General features: G+C 55.7%; 6 protein-coding genes across 6 annotated transcripts; 3 read left to right on the top strand and 3 right to left on the bottom strand.

The window, feature by feature from the left end:
* Positions 1 to 785: 785 nt before the first annotated feature.
* IAQ61_001282 (uncharacterized protein) lies at positions 786 to 4,064 on the top strand (the record flags this gene model as incomplete). The annotated part of the gene is made up of 8 exons (XM_066095042.1): positions 786 to 790; positions 928 to 1,055; positions 1,116 to 2,485; positions 2,601 to 2,786; positions 2,926 to 3,001; positions 3,638 to 3,704; positions 3,973 to 3,983; positions 4,033 to 4,064. 8 exons carry the CDS (start codon positions 786 to 788, stop codon positions 4,062 to 4,064), a joined length of 1,875 nt encoding a protein of 624 aa, XP_065954890.1.
* Positions 4,065 to 5,602: 1,538 nt separating this feature from the next.
* Positions 5,603 to 9,411, top strand: IAQ61_001281 (uncharacterized protein). The gene is made up of 4 exons (XM_066095041.1): positions 5,603 to 5,769; positions 5,843 to 6,946; positions 7,031 to 7,174; positions 7,231 to 9,411. Exons 2-4 carry the CDS (start codon positions 6,888 to 6,890, stop codon positions 8,756 to 8,758), a joined length of 1,731 nt encoding a protein of 576 aa, XP_065954889.1. The 5' UTR covers positions 5,603 to 5,769; positions 5,843 to 6,887; the 3' UTR covers positions 8,759 to 9,411.
* Positions 9,412 to 9,444: 33 nt separating this feature from the next.
* Positions 9,445 to 11,585, bottom strand: IAQ61_001280 (uncharacterized protein; the record flags this gene model as incomplete). Its single annotated transcript, XM_066095040.1, has 2 exons — positions 9,445 to 11,193; positions 11,244 to 11,585. 2 exons carry the CDS (start codon positions 11,583 to 11,585, stop codon positions 10,276 to 10,278), a joined length of 1,260 nt encoding a protein of 419 aa, XP_065954888.1. The 3' UTR covers positions 9,445 to 10,275.
* Positions 11,586 to 12,039: 454 nt separating this feature from the next.
* IAQ61_001279 (uncharacterized protein) lies at positions 12,040 to 13,512 on the bottom strand (the record flags this gene model as incomplete). The annotated part of the gene is made up of 4 exons (XM_003842433.2): positions 13,167 to 13,512; positions 12,572 to 13,086; positions 12,348 to 12,511; positions 12,040 to 12,298 (listed from the first exon to the last, which is right to left on the bottom strand). The coding sequence occupies exons 1-4, from the start codon at positions 13,201 to 13,203 to the stop codon at positions 12,040 to 12,042; spliced, it is 975 nt and encodes a 324-aa protein (XP_003842481.2). The 5' UTR covers positions 13,204 to 13,512.
* IAQ61_001278 (uncharacterized protein) lies at positions 13,513 to 15,111 on the top strand. The gene is made up of 2 exons (XM_003842432.2): positions 13,513 to 14,026; positions 14,142 to 15,111. The coding sequence occupies exons 1-2, from the start codon at positions 13,732 to 13,734 to the stop codon at positions 14,957 to 14,959; spliced, it is 1,113 nt and encodes a 370-aa protein (XP_003842480.1). The 5' UTR covers positions 13,513 to 13,731; the 3' UTR covers positions 14,960 to 15,111.
* A 33-nt stretch (positions 15,112 to 15,144) lies between these two features.
* Positions 15,145 to 16,724, bottom strand: IAQ61_001277 (uncharacterized protein; the record flags this gene model as incomplete). Its single annotated transcript, XM_003842431.1, has 4 exons — positions 15,145 to 16,272; positions 16,322 to 16,414; positions 16,462 to 16,587; positions 16,641 to 16,724. The coding sequence occupies 4 exons, from the start codon at positions 16,722 to 16,724 to the stop codon at positions 15,145 to 15,147; spliced, it is 1,431 nt and encodes a 476-aa protein (XP_003842479.1).
* Between the last annotated feature and the right edge of the window lie 51 nt (positions 16,725 to 16,775).

The raw sequence follows: 16,775 nt of genomic DNA, 5'->3' as shown, positions 1-16,775 counted from the left end.
TCGGACCCAAGAAGTCCCCAAGGCTTTCCCCGCCATTTCCATCTCGGCCCCACCATGAACAGGAACAGGTGTGTACGGGACTTGTAGTGCGTGCACGGCGGTACATTGACTTGTAGTGCGTACACGGCGGTACATCGACTCGTAGTGCGTACACGGCGGTACATCGAGTAGCCAGGCACCTACCAGTAGTACCTTGGGTACCACGGACTGCCAGCCCCTCTCGAGGCGAGGAGAGTGAACCATGGTGCCACTGCCCGGCAAAAAAAGGGACAATGCGACTGCTTGCTGGAGAGGGGACGAGGAACAAACGCCCAACCGATAACTGTTCAGTGTTGTGGAGGCGGGAGACTTGGGACTGCACGCACGCACGCACGGGACCTGCAAAAGACGGCAACTCTGCCCAGCAAACTCCGCCTTCCCCAGAAATGGCTGGCCCGCGGTTCCCAAGGCAAAGAACAGACGCCCGGGCCCTCAATCCTCCACAAGGTAGCCAGTGTGCCTAGTAGAGTAGTAGACATGTGTAGAGTATTAGTGATTAGTACATGCACTCGAACGCCTTTTCTCATCGGCGCACAAGCAGGCCTCCCCCCCCCCTATCGCTCCATCTCCAGTCCTCGACCCTGTGTAGATGCGAAGTGGTGCTGTGACCCATCCCATTCTCTGCGCACGTTCGCGACAGCTATCTAGCTACGGTACGGTAGATAGGTGGTCGATTGCCATCCGGCCGCCTTGGACCAGCAGATTGCGCCGCAGAAGAGTACGCCGCCGCCGTAGCAGCAACAGCTATGTTGTGAGTCTGTCCTATCTCTCCACCTCACCGCCCTGCCTGTCTGCCTGCCTGTCTGCCTGCCTGCCTGCCTGCCTCCCCACCAATCGCATCGCTTTTGCACGGCACCCGCGCAACAGACGTGACTGAACAGCATGCAGCGTCCTACCGCCTCCACCTCGCTATCCCGTCGGAGGCTACCCTGGAGTCCCCCCAGGCCAGCTTATCGAAACCAACAATAGCATCAGCCATCCGACAGGGCCCGAGTACCAATTGGTGGTCGGAGAAGGTAGCACTCTCCCCATTCACTTCTCCCTCCCTCTTGTGTTGGGACGACTGACCATGATAGGCACCTATGTTCTGCGCGACGACCTCCACCTAGCCACCCCTCCTCCACATCCTTCCGAAGCCCCCGTACACAACCCAAATCCGCTCGCGACTACCATATCTCCACCGAGCTCGGGCACCAAATTGTCCCTGGTCGCCCTTGCGCCCCGTCAACCGTCGCAATCACAACTGCACCGATTTGGCACCAGGACCAGTACGCGCTCCCAAGTCCCCCCGAGCATCCAAGAGTCGCCGCACGAGACAAACAGCCAGACGAGCGAGGTTGGCTCGCACAGCGCAAATGGAAACTCGACCTCGCCCTGGGACGGCCTACGGACACCCGTGTTTGGAGAGGGCAATGCGGCGCTTGCCGTGGTCAATGGGAAGGACTCCAAGGATCCGCTCAAGAGGCGGAAACCAAAGAGCAACATTGTCAAGAGCAACTCTTCGTTTGTCTCCCGAGTGATTCCGCACGAAGCGCTGACGAAGCGGTTGCAAGAGCACAACCCGAATGGATTATACGCATTTGCCAACATCAATCGGGCGCTGCAATGGCTGGACTTGACCTCGCCTACCAAAGAAGAGCACATGACTAAGATTCTGTTCACCAAAGCGCATGCCCTGTGTACCGACATCAACCAGATCACAAAGGGTCCAAACCACCTCGACATCATCATTGGCTTCTCCACAGGCGACATCATCTGGTACGAGCCCATGTCGCAAAAGTACACGCGCATCAATAAGAATGGCGTCATCAATGCGACTGCAGTGTCGGATATCCGATGGCTTCCCAATAGCGAGAATCTCTTTCTCGCAGCGCACATGGATGGCAGTCTAGTCGTGTACGACAAGGAGAAGGAAGACGCTGTTTTTGTTCCAGAGGAAAACACGTCGGCCCAAGAGAATGGTGTTGCTGATGGAGAGAAGAGACCATTACTTACGGTGCAGAAGTCGGTCAATTCCAAGAACCAAAAGACCAACCCCGTGTCGTATTGGCAGGTATCCAGGTCAAAGGTGAATGCCTTTGAGTTTTCACCAGATAGACGCCACCTCGCCGTTGTCTCCGAAGACGGCTCCTTTCGCATCCTAGACTTTCTCAAGGAAAGGCTACTACATCATTACATGAGCTACTACGGCGGCATGATATGCGTGTGCTGGTCGCCAGACGGCCGGTACGTCGTCACCGGAGGCCAAGACGACCTGGTCTCGATTTGGTCGTTGGAAGACAGCATGCTCGTCGCCCGCTGTCAAGGCCACAACTCCTGGGTCACGGCCGTCCAATTCGATCCCTGGCGCTGCGACGACCGCAACTATCGGATCGGCAGTGTGGGAGAAGACCGACGATTGCTCCTATGGGACTTTAGCGTTGGTATGCTTCATCGACCGCGCGCAGTACGTTTGCCTCCCTCCAGCACATCTCATCTGTGTTGTGATCGCGATGAAGAGCAACGAATAGACGTTTGTTCTTCTTCTTTTGTTCTTCGCAGAAACTAAGTCTTGCAAACAGGCATCGGTGCGACAGCGCGGTAGCATCACGTCCAACACACTCAAAACCCAACGCACCCGCACCGACGGCTCCGCCACCCGTCTCCGCTCAAACTCCAATCTCACATCTGGCAGCCTGCTCGACGACGAGGAAGTCGTGCACGCAGTTGAACCACGCGCCCGTACCGCAATGCTGCCTCCTGTACTCGTGAGTCTCATTCCGTCTGCGGGGTTCACACCGCTCAAATCAGCCTTTCTTCCACTGCTTGGTTTTTTCTGTTCTGAAACCCTGGACTTTTGTCTTTTGCAAACCATCACCTTGCTAATTCTCCGCTCCATCGACACAGGCTAAGTCGATTGACGAGCATCCGCTGTGCTGGTTGGGATTCGAAGAGGATTGTATTATTACGAGTTGTAAGAATGGTATGTTGAAGGATTTCTTTTTCTTTTTTTTTGGGGCGTATTGTCGAGGTGGTGTCGTTGTTTGGGCTTATGTATTACCGCCACTGCACTCCACTCTCCACTGCACACTGAAATCACGACACAACACGACACAACACACACTTGAAACACACACAAACACATCCCCCCACCCCTTGATAAGAAACCCCCCGAGCGCCGCGCGGGCACGTGCATCCGCACTCCCATTCACATGCACCCTGTCCGCTTTTTTTTTCTGTTGGGAGTCAAGTTTTTTCCTTTCTCGTCTGGGCTTGTGTGTTTTGATAAGCTTTTGTGCTTGTGTTTGTGTTTGGGTCGGTGTGCGTGTGGTTGGCGTGTTATGTCGGTCTTTTTGGATTATGCGTGGGGGTTGTTTTTTGCGGTTGGTGGTTGGTGGTGGAGTTTGTTGGGCTGATGAGACGACTTTTCGGCGGTTTTTCTTTTGTGTCTGCATGGTTTCGCTGTCTTTGTTCTTTTTTTTTGTTTTTGCTGCACGGCGCTCCTGTTTTATTTCTCATCTCCTCTTTCCCTTGTCGTTTCCATTTCCCCCTCACTTTGCCCTTTTTTTCCCTTGACAAACTCACATCACACCACGCGCTAACGCTACGCCCTCGATAGGCCATATTCGGACTTGGGATCGGCCCAAGGAGGGGAGTGGGAGTGAGGGGGCGGGGAGTGCGCATTTGTAAGGGGGGTGGGAAGGGTGACGGTGAGAAGGAGGGGATAGGGAGATGGTGTACTTGATCCCGTGTGTGGGATCATGTTGGGCTATTGTTGTCAGTAGAGCGACTGCTATTATCATCACCATCACCATCACTACTCGCAGCCAACCTCGACCCTCGCGCTGACATGCGAGATTGACTCGGCCTGGTTGCAGAGCTGTAGCTGGGGTCATGAGGTTAGGGTTGGATTGGGATTCGCATCAGAAGTAGGGATTGTAGAACATGTGGCAGTGGCAGTGGCAGTGTCAGTGGCAGTGTCAGGAATACAGGAATCAGTGCATACAAGGATAGACGTGGTTCAGCTGCAGCATGTGTTTGCATAACAACAAACACTGTGATGGACAGTCCAGTCCAGTCCTGCAGTTCCAAGTCGTTTCTCGTCCTCGTCCTCTTTTTTTTTTTTGTTCATCCAGTTTCACTCGCAAGCAGGATACAAGAGCGCACACATTGGCGCAAGGTACGATGCCAAGAGCTGTCGACGTCGGCGATTCATCTCCATGCAGTCTGTTCACTCCCAGACTCCCTAGACCAGAGTGAATAGCATCCCGGTACCGGTACCGTCGCCCATCATCCAGCATGCAATCTTCCACTCGCACATGTCATATCATAGCTATCATCGCATACCATGTCAGCTTTGTATCAGATGGTGCAATCAGTGGGCCCCTTTCTATTTTTTTCTTCTTCTTTTTTTTTTTCCTGGGCTGGGTTGGGCTGGGTTTGCAGGGGAGGTCGGGCGTGAGGCGGATGGGGCTGATGGCGGATGGGGCTGGTGGCTTGGGCGTGCGAGGGGTGTGAGAGCTGAGCGGTGGGATTAAGAAGCGTGGTTCCTATCCGGCATCATGTATCGGACGTCCAACTGTTATCCATGCCTGCAGGCGGCTGTGAAAGTACTACTCTCTACCCTACTCTACTCTAGTCACGCTGTGGTCTACACAACACAACACATGTGGTTCGACGGCTACGCCAAGCTTCTAGAATCCCTTGGCGGCGATAAGGAAAGTGGGCACCGGCCCCCTGCTCTCGAGATGCAGGTGCTGTACCTAGAGTTACGATAGAGGGACAAGAATACTACGTGCATGGGGATGGGGGCCTGTGTTGGCACAATCGAGCGTGATCGGGTGGAGATGTCATGAGACCGTGAGGTCACCGACATGCACCGACGTTGGGGTGACATGTATCTTGTTCGCGAGGGTAGGACGGTACCTACCTACCTACCTACACGCACACTTACATGGGCACTGTTACCTGCAAAGACGTGTGACAGACCGGCGAGCTGCATCGTCACCCTCTGCACGCGCGAGACTCGGCAGGGATTGCGGGAGGCTAGGCTGGGCTGGGCTGGCTTGAGTCGCCATCTGTTGTGCTACGACGATGGAGTATGCGTCCGCGTCGTCGATGTGTGGCGCATGCTAGGAGCTGGTGGGTAGATTGTTGCCATCGCGGGAGGGTGCTGTGCATGGTTGTGGTTATCTATTCTAGAGGGTGTACGTATGTGTGTTGTGGAATAGATCCGTAGTAGGACCTATGTGTGTGTGTGTGTGTGTGTGAGAGAGAGAGAGAGAGATTATGGTCCATGCTGGGCCGAGAGGGAGGTATTTTGCGACTGGTAGCTATTTTGGGCTTGGGTTGCTTGGGTGGCGATGAGCGATGGGAAGTGCAGTGCGAAGGTGGTTGATGGATCGAGTGATTGACCAGAGTTAGCCAACTCGCTGTAGAGTGCTGGGTGCGCATTGTCTAGAGTCGTAGTGACTTTGGATTCACAACTCTTCCTCTGGTTCTGCTGGCTATCCATCGGCCCTGCAGCCATTGCATCATCCTTGAACAGGCTTGTGTCACCTTCACGCCGTTCGCGGGAGGATATCGGACAGCCTTCTTTGACCCCCCCTCCCCCCCCCTGCTCGCACATCACCTCAACCTTCTCATCCCGCCCGCGCCAGAAGAGCGAGAAGAGGCTCTACTCTGGAAAAGGCGGCTAGACTTGGATGTGTGTTCGACCCGGCTTTCACATGAGTAGGCACATGCACCCAGGTAACCATACCAGCCCAGTCCCGATTCGGTTATCCACCTTTTGTGAAAAAAGAAGAGAAAATGACGCGAGCAGCCAAAGCAAGGCAAGGCAAGGCAAGGCAAGGCAAGGCAAAGCAAAAAGCCCACAAAACCACTTGCCCCACTCTTCAACCCATCACATCACCCTGAGCGAGCTCTCCAGGTTCCATCCATTGCATGCACGGAAGCACTGACATCGGCCGACCCTCGACTTTGGACAAGGCACGCCGCCCTTGCCCGTAGCCTGTCGTCCTGTCCTGTCCTGTCCTGTAGCTAGAATGTATCAAATAGGAAATATGGGAATCCGACGCACCGCCTCAGCCCTCCCATGTCTAACCGTCGCCCATCTACAGACTAATTCTCCTCTAGTCTACTCCTAGATTCATGCTTGTCGCGAGCCGCGCAAGCTTCAAGGCCAAGACGCCTCTGTCTCTGTGTTTTTATACAACACACGCCTCGCGCGCCCTTCTCGTCGCTCGTCGCTCGTGGCTTGTTCACTACAACCAGGTACTGGGCTACCGTACTTGGCTATCGCTCGTCACTACTCAACCACAGCCATACCTACTCTACCCTCTTGCCTTGTTGCATCCACTAGCCTATCCAAGAACGGCCAACTCAAAAACCGTCAGCCATACTACTACGAATACGACTAGATAGACTGCTGCTACTACTGCTACTACCACTACTACTACTGCTACTACCACTACTACTACTGCTACTACCACTACTACTACTGCTACTACCACTACTACTACTGCTACTACTGCTACTGCTGCTACGACTACGACTACGACTACGACTCCCGCTACCATAACATCCATCACTCACATCCACACAACTTACAAGCGCAAACGCTACCCACTCCAGTCTCACCACATCATCACCTTCATTCGTACGAGCCAGCTCCGCAGCAAGCCCGCAACGAGAGCACATTGACCCATCCTGGCTTTCCGCTGCGCCCGCCATTGGACCCGAAATTGTCCCCTGCGCTGCCTACTTAATTGCACGCCTCTCCCTGAATCCGCGTTGCGAACCGGGAGGCCTGTTGTGGTTCTTGTGTGAACCAAGACGGAGCCGACTTTCTTTGCCCTCGTTCCATCATGCCTCTGTCCACCGTCGGCGTTTTCGGCAGAAACGCCGCGCCCTGTCTGGAGATCAAGTACGCACACACTCTCTCTGCTTTTGCGCACCAGCAAAAACACGCCCACACCGAAAAGCATGGGAGGTCCTAATCGCTGTCTAGGCCCGAGTCGCCTTTTGTCGTCTTCTATGGCGAGAGTGCAGAGAGCCACGAGACGGAGCTGAGGGGCAAGTTGGTGCTCAACAACCCAGAGCCCATTTCGGTGCGCAGTGTACGCATCACGCTGACGGGCACGCGAAAAGTCTCGTACGCACACCCCCGAGCGACTGGCAAGGTTCGCGCTGACAGTCAACCCGGTGTAGATGGCACTTGACCAACACGGTGAACCCGCAGCCGATAACGCAAAAGAGCAACTTCCTCGTCCAAGACGTCCACCTGTTCCCCGTCGAGGGCACCAACAAGAACAAGTCGCACAAGATCTGCGCGGGCTACCATGAGTGGGCCTTTGCCTTCAAGATGCCCAGCCACATCGACCAGAGCGTCGAGGGCCTACCCACCAACTGGGTCGTCTACAACCTCAAGGCGCACGTGGACCGCGGATACATGAGCAAGCATCTCTCTGCCTCGTCCCACATTCGCGTCATCCGCACCCTCGGACGCGACATGCTCGAGACGCAGCCCATGGAGCAGATCAACGAGGACATTTGGGCCAACAAGCTGGCCTACAAGATTACGGTGCCGCAGAAGAACTACATCATCGGCACCAACATCACGGCCGACTTTGTGCTGATACCGCTGAGGAAGGGGGTGCAGATTTCGACCATCAAGATGGAGCTGATTGAGTCGCGCCAGCTGTTTGCCGACTATGCCGGCCGTCGGATCAGCCACCAGACGGATGTGCAGGTGGCCGTCACAGAGGCCGACATGCCAGCCAGCTCTGCCCAACTGGTTCCCGAGGGCGTCGAGGACACGGACGCCCTCTTTGACGAGTCCCACCGCTTCTCCATGACGCTCAACCTCCCACGCTCGCTCAAGAGCTGCCGGCAATCCGTCGACACGGAGAACATTCGGCTGACGCACAAGCTGCGGTTGTTTGTCAACCTCAAGAACCCAGAAGGGCACACGAGCCAGCTGCTGGTCAAGAACCACGTCCACCTCTTCATCTCGCCCAATCTCCCACCCAACGAAGACCAGAGCGTCGTCGTCGACGCCAACATCCTCAACCAACAAGCCATCCAAGACCAGGCCGCCCAAAACGCCCCTCCGACCTATGGCCTCCACCAGCTCGACGAGCTCTACAACGACATCGACCCCTCGGGCTTCATGACCCCGGGCGGCTTTCACTCGGTGATGAACAGCGGCGCCAACACGCCGTTTTATGCGCAGTCTCGAAGTGGATCCGCCGAAGACCTCGCCTCGCTCGATGCCGTCGCCCACCAACGGGGCGGCGGTGCGTCTGCGATTGCCCTCCAACACCGTCTCCAGAATCTCGACATGTCGCACGCCGAGCACACCTCGCGCTTTGCCTCGCACACGCCACGCGGCCAGCAATCCTCGGGCGACAGCACGCCCGCACACTCGCAAGACGGCGCGTACTTTGATCTGCCCGCCGCAAACCCGTCGTACGACATGGCCGCGCTCGCACGCATACCGAGCTACAACACGGCCGTGCGCACGCCCGTCTACGGATCCCCCGTCGGCGTCGACATGGCGCTCCCGAGCTACGAGATTGCAACGAGCCGGCCGAGTAGCCCGAGCCGCAGCCGGGGCAGCAGAGGTACGACGCCCAGTCCGGCGCGCAGTCTGGACACGCTGAATGAGGAGACGTATCGGAACACCCAGCATAATTCGCAGAGGCAGAGTCCGCGGACGAGTGATGATGGAAGGTAATTGTTTTTCCTTGTTTGTCCGAGACGCTTATTTTTTCAATCTGCAAGCACACACTTGTGGCAGAGACTGTGGCTGCAGGACAGCTGCGGTTGGGCAGTCTTGATACAGTGTGGAAGAAGTTTTCTGTGGACTTGAAAAGTCGATTTGCGCTGCGTAATGCATCGTTTTTGTCTTCTCCACTCCAAGCATAATGGCGCGTATCGACGCTTCTGTTTTCCTCTCGTCCTCTGTCTCTTTCTCTCTCTCTCCTCTCCTTGTCTCCATCATCTCCCCTCTTATCCCCCCACCCTAAGATTGAAGAACAAGAAGCAAAGCATGATTTAATACCCCCTCTGCACATACAGCCATCACAATCACAACAACAATCACAAACACACCCACACCCACGACTTTCTCACCCGCATCTACAACCGCAGTCGCAGTCGCAGTCGCAGTCGCAATCGCCTGAGTTTACTCTGGAGTACGACACCGTCGTCGTCGTCGTCCGATTCGTCGCTTGCGGAGGAGCAAGCTGAGGAGCGAGAGGAGGGGATTTGGCTGGATCGGGCCTCGGCTTCGTCTTCGTCTTGTTTGTCGGGTACGCTTTCGATTTCGGTTTTGGTTTCTGGGCCGGGGCCGGGGCCGGAGGCTGGTGATGCGGATGCGGACGGGGGTTTCGGGAGGGGGAGTGGGTGTGGGGGGTTGGAGGGGAGTCGGAGTCGGACTGGACGGGGGAGAGAAGGTGCGAGTTTGGGGACGGGTGATGCTCGTGGCTCACACCGGTGTAGCAGGTTTTTGCAGGTCCCGCGTTTGGAGGGGAGGGATAGGGAACGTGAGAGGGAGAGGGAGAGGCAGGTTTTGGCCTGATGGGATGGCAAGGAGAGGTGAATGGGACATGGGACATGGCAATGGCAATGGCCATGGCTAGATGTGGAAATCATCACATCATCAGTATCTCAGCATCTCAGTATGCAATCCCAATCCCAATCCCAATCCCACATGCCCAAACATCTATTTCAAATCTTGTCCGTTTTCAACCCACACGTTTTCCAGGCAGCCATGTCTAGTGTAGACCTTACTGTCTAGACTAGCGTGGATAGGGTGAGTGTCTTTGGCAGTGTTTTATATTTGAGTTTATGGGGCTTGTTGGGTGATGATGGGGTGGAGTGGAGAGGAGAGGAGAGGAGAGGATGGGTAGGTAAGGAGTAAGAGGTTAGACTCAAGCTAGACTCAAGACTCAAGACTCAAGACTCGAGCCCATACTCTACACCCACAATTCCCAAACCACACCATCCCTCTACACAATGCTAGACGCCATCACCCAAAAGACCGAGGGCACAAGGACAGGTACAGGGGCAGAAAAGAGAGCGTGGGTGGATAGAAAGCGCATACTCGGTTTCGGGAACATTTACCTTCTTCTCTTCCCGTCCATTGTCGGATTCCCCTACATCTCCCACACATGTACACATGACGCGTAGCCCCGTCTCCAAAGATACAACATCCCCCCATCTACATGCACCCCCAAACAAACGCCCCCCTCACCCCGGATACTGCTCAAACAAAAAGCCCGCGGCCATCTCGACATCGCCGCCCGTCGCATTCAACGCCGCAACCGCCTCGTGCCGCTCAAACCCCAACACCACCAACTGCGCCACCTGCTCGTCTGGCCAGGGCGCGCGGGCAGCGGGGAGACTGGTCACCATGGCGCGAATCTGATCGGGCGTGACTTGGAGTCTAGCTTTCTGCAGACTGGCCTGATCTGCCACCGAGGGCACGATTTCCGAGCGCAAGACACGGCCGAGCGCAGCCACCCAGCCCGTCTGCGTCGACTCGGTGCCGAGCTCGAGGGAGGCGACGTGTAGGATGTCGTCGTCGCAATCCCCGCCGTTGAAATATTCCCAGCCCATGACGCCGCCGAAGCCACCACGCACGCCCTCGTATTTCCCGCGCAACTGTGCACACGTGTCGCGCAGGCGTGCAATATTGACGTGGCCTGCCCCGTTGGCCGGGTTCGTGACCACGCCGAGGACGATGCGTGAGGGAGTCCAGCCGGCGGCGATGATGGCGTCGTACCAGGCCGTCGTGCCGGCGTCGCCCCAGCCACAGTAGAATTGCGTGTTGTACCATGCGATTTCCCTGCCGTGTACGCTGCATTCGAGTTCTGGGTAGCTGAAGCCGCTGAGGTGGGGGAGGGTTGGGTGGAGGGGGTTGGGGCTTGGGCCGCTGGCGAGCATGGGGCGCGGGGGCCGGAGGTGTGGCGGGATGTTTGGGTCTGGGAGGAGGGCGGTGGCGACGGGGGCGAGGGTGATGAGGAAGTTGGGGCCAAAGTCGGTGCGGAGGCGGGAGATGAGGCGGGTGGGTGTGGAGAGCGGGACGGCTTCTTCAATGTCGAGGTCGAGGCCGCAGAGGGCGTAGCGGCGTATGAGGGCGGCGAGGGGGGTGTAGTATGCTTCGAACTTGCATCCGTTAGCTTTGTTCATTCATCCTACTGCAGGCAAGGACATGCAGATTCGTCGTCTCCGCCGAGTTTCTCAAAACTGCCCTTTGCGGCACCTCCCAGCATGCCGAGCACCTTGACGCCACTGCCCTGTAACCAGGTGACTTCTCCCCATAGCTGGTCAAATCTCTTGTCATCGGGCTTGTGGTCGTTTAATGTAATGTTGCCCGGGCCATCGTTGAGGTGTATGGCTGCGACTATGACATGGGTGATGCCGGTGTTGTTGGTGATCAGGGGCAGCAGTGAGTGGTATGTGCCGTCTGGATCATGGAAGGTCTGATGGTAAACGATGAGTCGGGGACCAGTGGAAGGAGGCAACAGTTTTGGAGAGGACGAGGAAGACGAAGTCATGGCAAGGCTGAAGGTGTCAGGGAACACGTCGTCTACATGCGAGACCTTTCCCCTTGGGCTTGGACGACGCGTTCCTGGTAGGGCTGAGGTGGGGTAACGTGGTTGGGGGTGTCATGCGTCATGTCTCTCCTCTCGTCAAAACACCAACGCCAAAACACTGCACTCGATGTACAAGGGCCGTCCACGCAGCAAAACAGCATGGTATACAAATGTACAAAGTAACTTTGACCTGGCTATCTTCTATTCGCACATGATTCCAAGACAAGACCGGTGCTGCCCGAAAACGCCAATGGCTGCACATTGCTAGCACAACAAACCCCCTCCTATCCTATCCAATCCAAGACGAGACAGTGGGCGCATCATCTTATACACTCACCCTCACCACATGTCCATTGCGTCATCATGTCCCTCAGACTCTCATAACAGTCGTAGCATCCGCCCGGGATTCTCTGCATCAATGGTAGCCATTGCTGTACTCGTGACGCGTGTCGCCGTTCATGCCGCCAAAGTAGGGGTGGACGACCGTCTGCTTGGCTGAAATGCGGCCAGCGGGGTCGTATACGAGGAGTGCGTCGAGCAGATCAAGACCAACCTCGTCCAGACTGGTGACAATGTTGGCAATGTCCGTCCGGCCCCACTTGGGGAACGAGGGCTTGAAGTCGGGAAACGAGGTGACGCCGGGCCAGTCTTGTTCGCTGGGTGTGCCGAGGATGCTGGTGCTATCAGTAAAGGAAGGCATGTGTAGCAGTGCTTCCAACTTACCGGAAGATCTTGAAGATCTCGTCGATTTCAGAGTCACCAGGGAACAGAGGCTTGCGCGTGCACATCTCGGCGAAGATGCAGCCAACAGACCACATGTCGACGCCCGTAGAATATTGTCGGCCACCAAGTAGAATCTCTGGCGACCGGTACCACAGTGTGACGACCTGCACCATGTTAGCTTCACCGCCATCCCCATCTCCCATTCCATCGCTGTCAAGCCTTACCTCATGTGTATATGTCCGCAGCGGTACCCCAAACGCCCTCGCCAGACCAAAATCTGCCAGCTTAAGATTGCACTTGTCGTCAATCAACAGGTTCTGCGGCTTCAAGTCACGGTGCAGAACCCGGTGCGAATGACAGTACTTGACGCCCTGACACAACTGCATCATGAACTTCTTGACCATCTTGTCATCCATGACCAAGGTCTGTCCCGCCAGTCCCGAGCCCTCTGGCAGCGCCTTGCCGCGTCCACCCTGGCTGACCGGCAGCGCCTCCATGTACTTCTTCAGATCGAGGTCGAGAAACTCAAAGACGAGGTAGAGTTTGTGGCCGTCTGCGTGGACAATGTTGAGCAGACGCACAATGTTGGGGTCGTTCATTTCCTTGAGGAGCGAGATCTCGCGGATGGCCGTCGAGGGCACGCCTTCATCTTCGGCTTCGAGCCGGATCTTCTTGAGCGCGACGATACGTTGGTCTTTGGTTGTGAGATCGCGCGCCTTGTATACGACTCCGTACGTTCCTGGTCATGTCTCTGTCAGTGGTTGTTGTTTTCCCACGAGCCTTGAGTAGTTGCTCTGTGTAAGACGAGTGAGTCCATACCTTCTCCCACCTTCTCCAACTTTTGGTAGTTCTCCATGGCGGTCGTGTATATCTTCTGTTATACCCACACACGAAACAAGACAGCAAGACAAGCGGTGAAGCTCCTTTGCCTCTGCCGTGTAATGTGTTATACTTTTTTCAATCAACAATCGTCTTCTCTGCACGCTCGGCTGGCCCCTTTTGATAAAAACACGCAAAGCAGAGCGAGAAGAAATTCCTGTATGTTAGTAAGTCCAGTGTCGAGTGGGAGGAGTGGGTCGCAGGCAAAGCGAGCAGCAGGCAAGGCCGATGTTGTTGCATGGCACCAAAGACGCAGGTAAACAATCCCGTGGCCGAATCGGGTAACGCGCCATTGCACGCCACAAAAAAGCGCGACACAGCGGCGGGGGAGGAGACGAGGGGGATCCTTTGCAATCCTCCCCCCATCTCCAATCACACAACGAGTGCAGGTGGGAGCATGTACTCGTACACAGTAAAAACTCTCTCATCATCGGGTTTGCATGAAACATAGATGGATGCATAGGAAGAACGCTTTTCGTGTTCATACGCACGGCACGAGCACAAGATGCAACAACACCTAGATGCACACCAGCGGCCGCCCGAGTCCATAAAGGCAGTGTATAAAAAGTACCAAAAGATGAAGTTGAAAGAGCTGGAGCAGGATACAGAGATTATCAATCTAGCACATGGCGAGGACAGTCCGCTACCGGCAAACAGCAAGATGCGCGTTGTCAGAAGTATACCAAAAGAACAAGTACGCGCTGCATTCCAGGCGCTTGCAGGCACGGTAGAGCATGCACAGGACGATGATCTGAAAGACTTGTCGGATATTAATGTCTACGAACACGAAGATATGCCTGGTAGGTCTTTTTCCCATGGTCGAGATATTTCTCAAACTCCTCCCCTTCTTCCCCTCTCTCTCTCTCATAAACCCTCCACCTCCACACACACAACCCCCCTAACCCCCCCTCCCAGGCCTCCACCTCATCCCCGCCCTCCTCCCCCCTCCCCACCAACGCACCCTCCTCTCCCACCTCCTCCACACCACCCTCTCCCACCCCTCCCACACCACAAACCTCCACGCCCACTACACCCTATCCTACCCCTCCCCCACCCCCTCCTTCTTCTCCCACCCCCCTACCTCCCAAACACCCATCGCCAACCCCCTAACCCCCTCCCTCCACCGCCCCCTCCCCATCACCCCCCTCCTCTGCAAAAAACTCCGCTGGATCACACTCGGCGCCCAGTACAACTGGACACGCAAAGCTTACCCCGATACCCCCGCCCCGCCGTTTCCCCCGCTGATCAAGGACCTGCTTGCCCCGCTGTTCCCGGATACCCAGGCCCAGGCAGCGATTGTAAATGTTTATTCGCCAGGGGATACGCTGGCTTTGCATAGGGATGTGGCGGAGCACTGTGGGCGAGGGTTGGTGGGCTTGAGTTTGGGGTGCGAGGGTATTTTTGTTATTGGGAGCGAGGAGGGGTTGTCTTGTGATGATGACGATGAGGATAACGACGACGACGACGACGACGACAATGGTGACAGGAAGGAACACCCCCATCCACAAACTCTCACCATACGCCTCAACTCAGGCAGCGCAGTCTACATGTCCGGTCCCTCGAGATTCGCCTGGCACGGCGTCGCGCAGATAATACCGGGTTCGTGTCCGGACTATCTTGCCGACTGGCCTGCTGGCAGTCGTGATACTCATCAAGAAGACTACGAGGCCTGGCGCGGTTGGATGGGCACTAAACGGATTAATCTCAATGTTAGACAGATGTGGGATGCATAGTTCACCATCCAAAATGTCCCAGCTGCATGAGATATAAAAGGGGATATAGTCATGGAGGCTCGCGAAAAAAAAAAGACGTGTCTAGGATATAAATAACGAGGTATCATGGTATTAGAGCTATGTACAAAGGAGCAAGTCGATTCATTTTCACCATTACTTTCTTCTTCATCCCACATTTTCATCCTCTAATACTTACCTGGCTCGCCCGGAACAGCACTACTCGGGGCCGTAGGATTGGCAGCCTGAGGCGAGACAGCAGTCCCCGGAGTAACTGCGCTACCAGGCTCTGCCGCCACCGTACCCGAACGCTGCACACCCTCTGTCTGAAGTGGTGCAGGCTGCGACTGCTCTGCGGCCACGGGGCTCGTGGGTGTGCTGTCAGGGAGATCGGTGGTGACGGTGCCAGCAGCATTGCGAATGATTTCCCACCATTGGGCTGCGGCTTGGGGCGTGTGAGCCTTGAATTGCATTTCATGGCTCATGGCAAATGCACCGCCAATCTTACCGCCCGATACATCTTTGCCCTTTACGTTGAACTTGTTGCCGTTGACGGCGCCAATGATGCAGTCGGGTAGGTAGAGGGACATTTCGGGAACAGGGTCCTTTGCGAAATCATCGTCCGTCTTGAACTCGTGGAGGTACTTGGACGGGGTGACGACGTAATAGTTTGTGTCGTAGGAGCGCATGATTTTGCCCTTGCGCTCGAGAGAGCCGGCAATGAGGGGCTGCGTGGCCCGGTGGTTCTGGTTGGGAAACGTGATTTGCGAGACAGCCCGGGCGGGCGCAGAAGGGTCAATGAGTATATTGCTGTTGCGCTGCACAAAGCCGTTCCACTCAAAGTCGAGCGGAATGCGCTGGGACGTGCCCACCATGTCTCCATATGCAGTCTTGGTGTGCTCGGCCTGTACGGAGACGACTTGGAGGAATTGGGCCATGCCATGCTGAAGCGTCTGCAGGATGTGTGACTCGAATTGCGCAAACGAGTTCTGTACACTGATGAGGTCCTGGCGGTTGCTGTTTTCCTCTTGGACCTGCTTGTGCAGACGGTGCCGGACTCCGCGCTGGATAATGTATGGATCGTCGGTCGCCTTGATGCTTCCAGAGTGCGACTCAAAAGAGGCCGTGTGCTGGCCGAGAAGCTCAATGTGCTTCTGAGTGTGTGCGCGGGCCTTGTCCACAGATTTGCTGCCCTTTCCGGCTCCCTTGGTCAGCTCCTTGCTCTTGTTCTTGATCTCGGTGTGTAGGCGCTCAAAGATCGGGAGGATGGCGCCCTTGAGTTGCTTCGCAGTCTCATAGTGTTGATTAGAGATGCCCTGATGTTGTGTTAGACTGGTACCTTGGCCGTATTTCTACGCTCCTTACCTGCGTGTTCGACCTGATATTCTCAAACAAGCCGGCAACACCACCGAGCGACTGGTCAAAGTGATGGCCTTCTTTCAGAGGGTCCTTTACCGTCTATTGAAATTAGCATTTCCTTTTCGATTGTTCCGTACTCTACACACCTTCAGTACTCGCTCATACTCCTTGCCGTGTGCATGGTTCGTCTTCTCTGTGGCCGTGATGTAATCTTCGAGGTACGAGACGGCATGCTTCCATGCTTGCAGACGCTCTGCGAACAGCTTTGTGACCTGCAAATTGGCTTAGATTCGCGCTACTATCTTCCCTGCGAATCCTTTCGTACCTCTGATGTGTCCTCGCCAGGAACGGCATCCTCATCGGCAGATTTGTTGGTGAGTGATCGCGCGGGGAGCTCTGAGGTGGCCATGTTGTCGGGCTATGTGTATATTTGATATCAGGATTGGATATTGTCCAAGGT

The sequence above is a fragment of the Plenodomus lingam genome (genome assembly GCF_022343315.1).
Source record: "Plenodomus lingam strain CAN1 chromosome Unknown contig_12, whole genome shotgun sequence".
Classification (NCBI taxonomy): domain Eukaryota; kingdom Fungi; phylum Ascomycota; class Dothideomycetes; order Pleosporales; family Leptosphaeriaceae; genus Plenodomus; species Plenodomus lingam.
The sequence above is the reverse complement of the archived record's forward strand: the minus strand, read 5'-3'. Positions and strand labels throughout refer to the sequence as shown.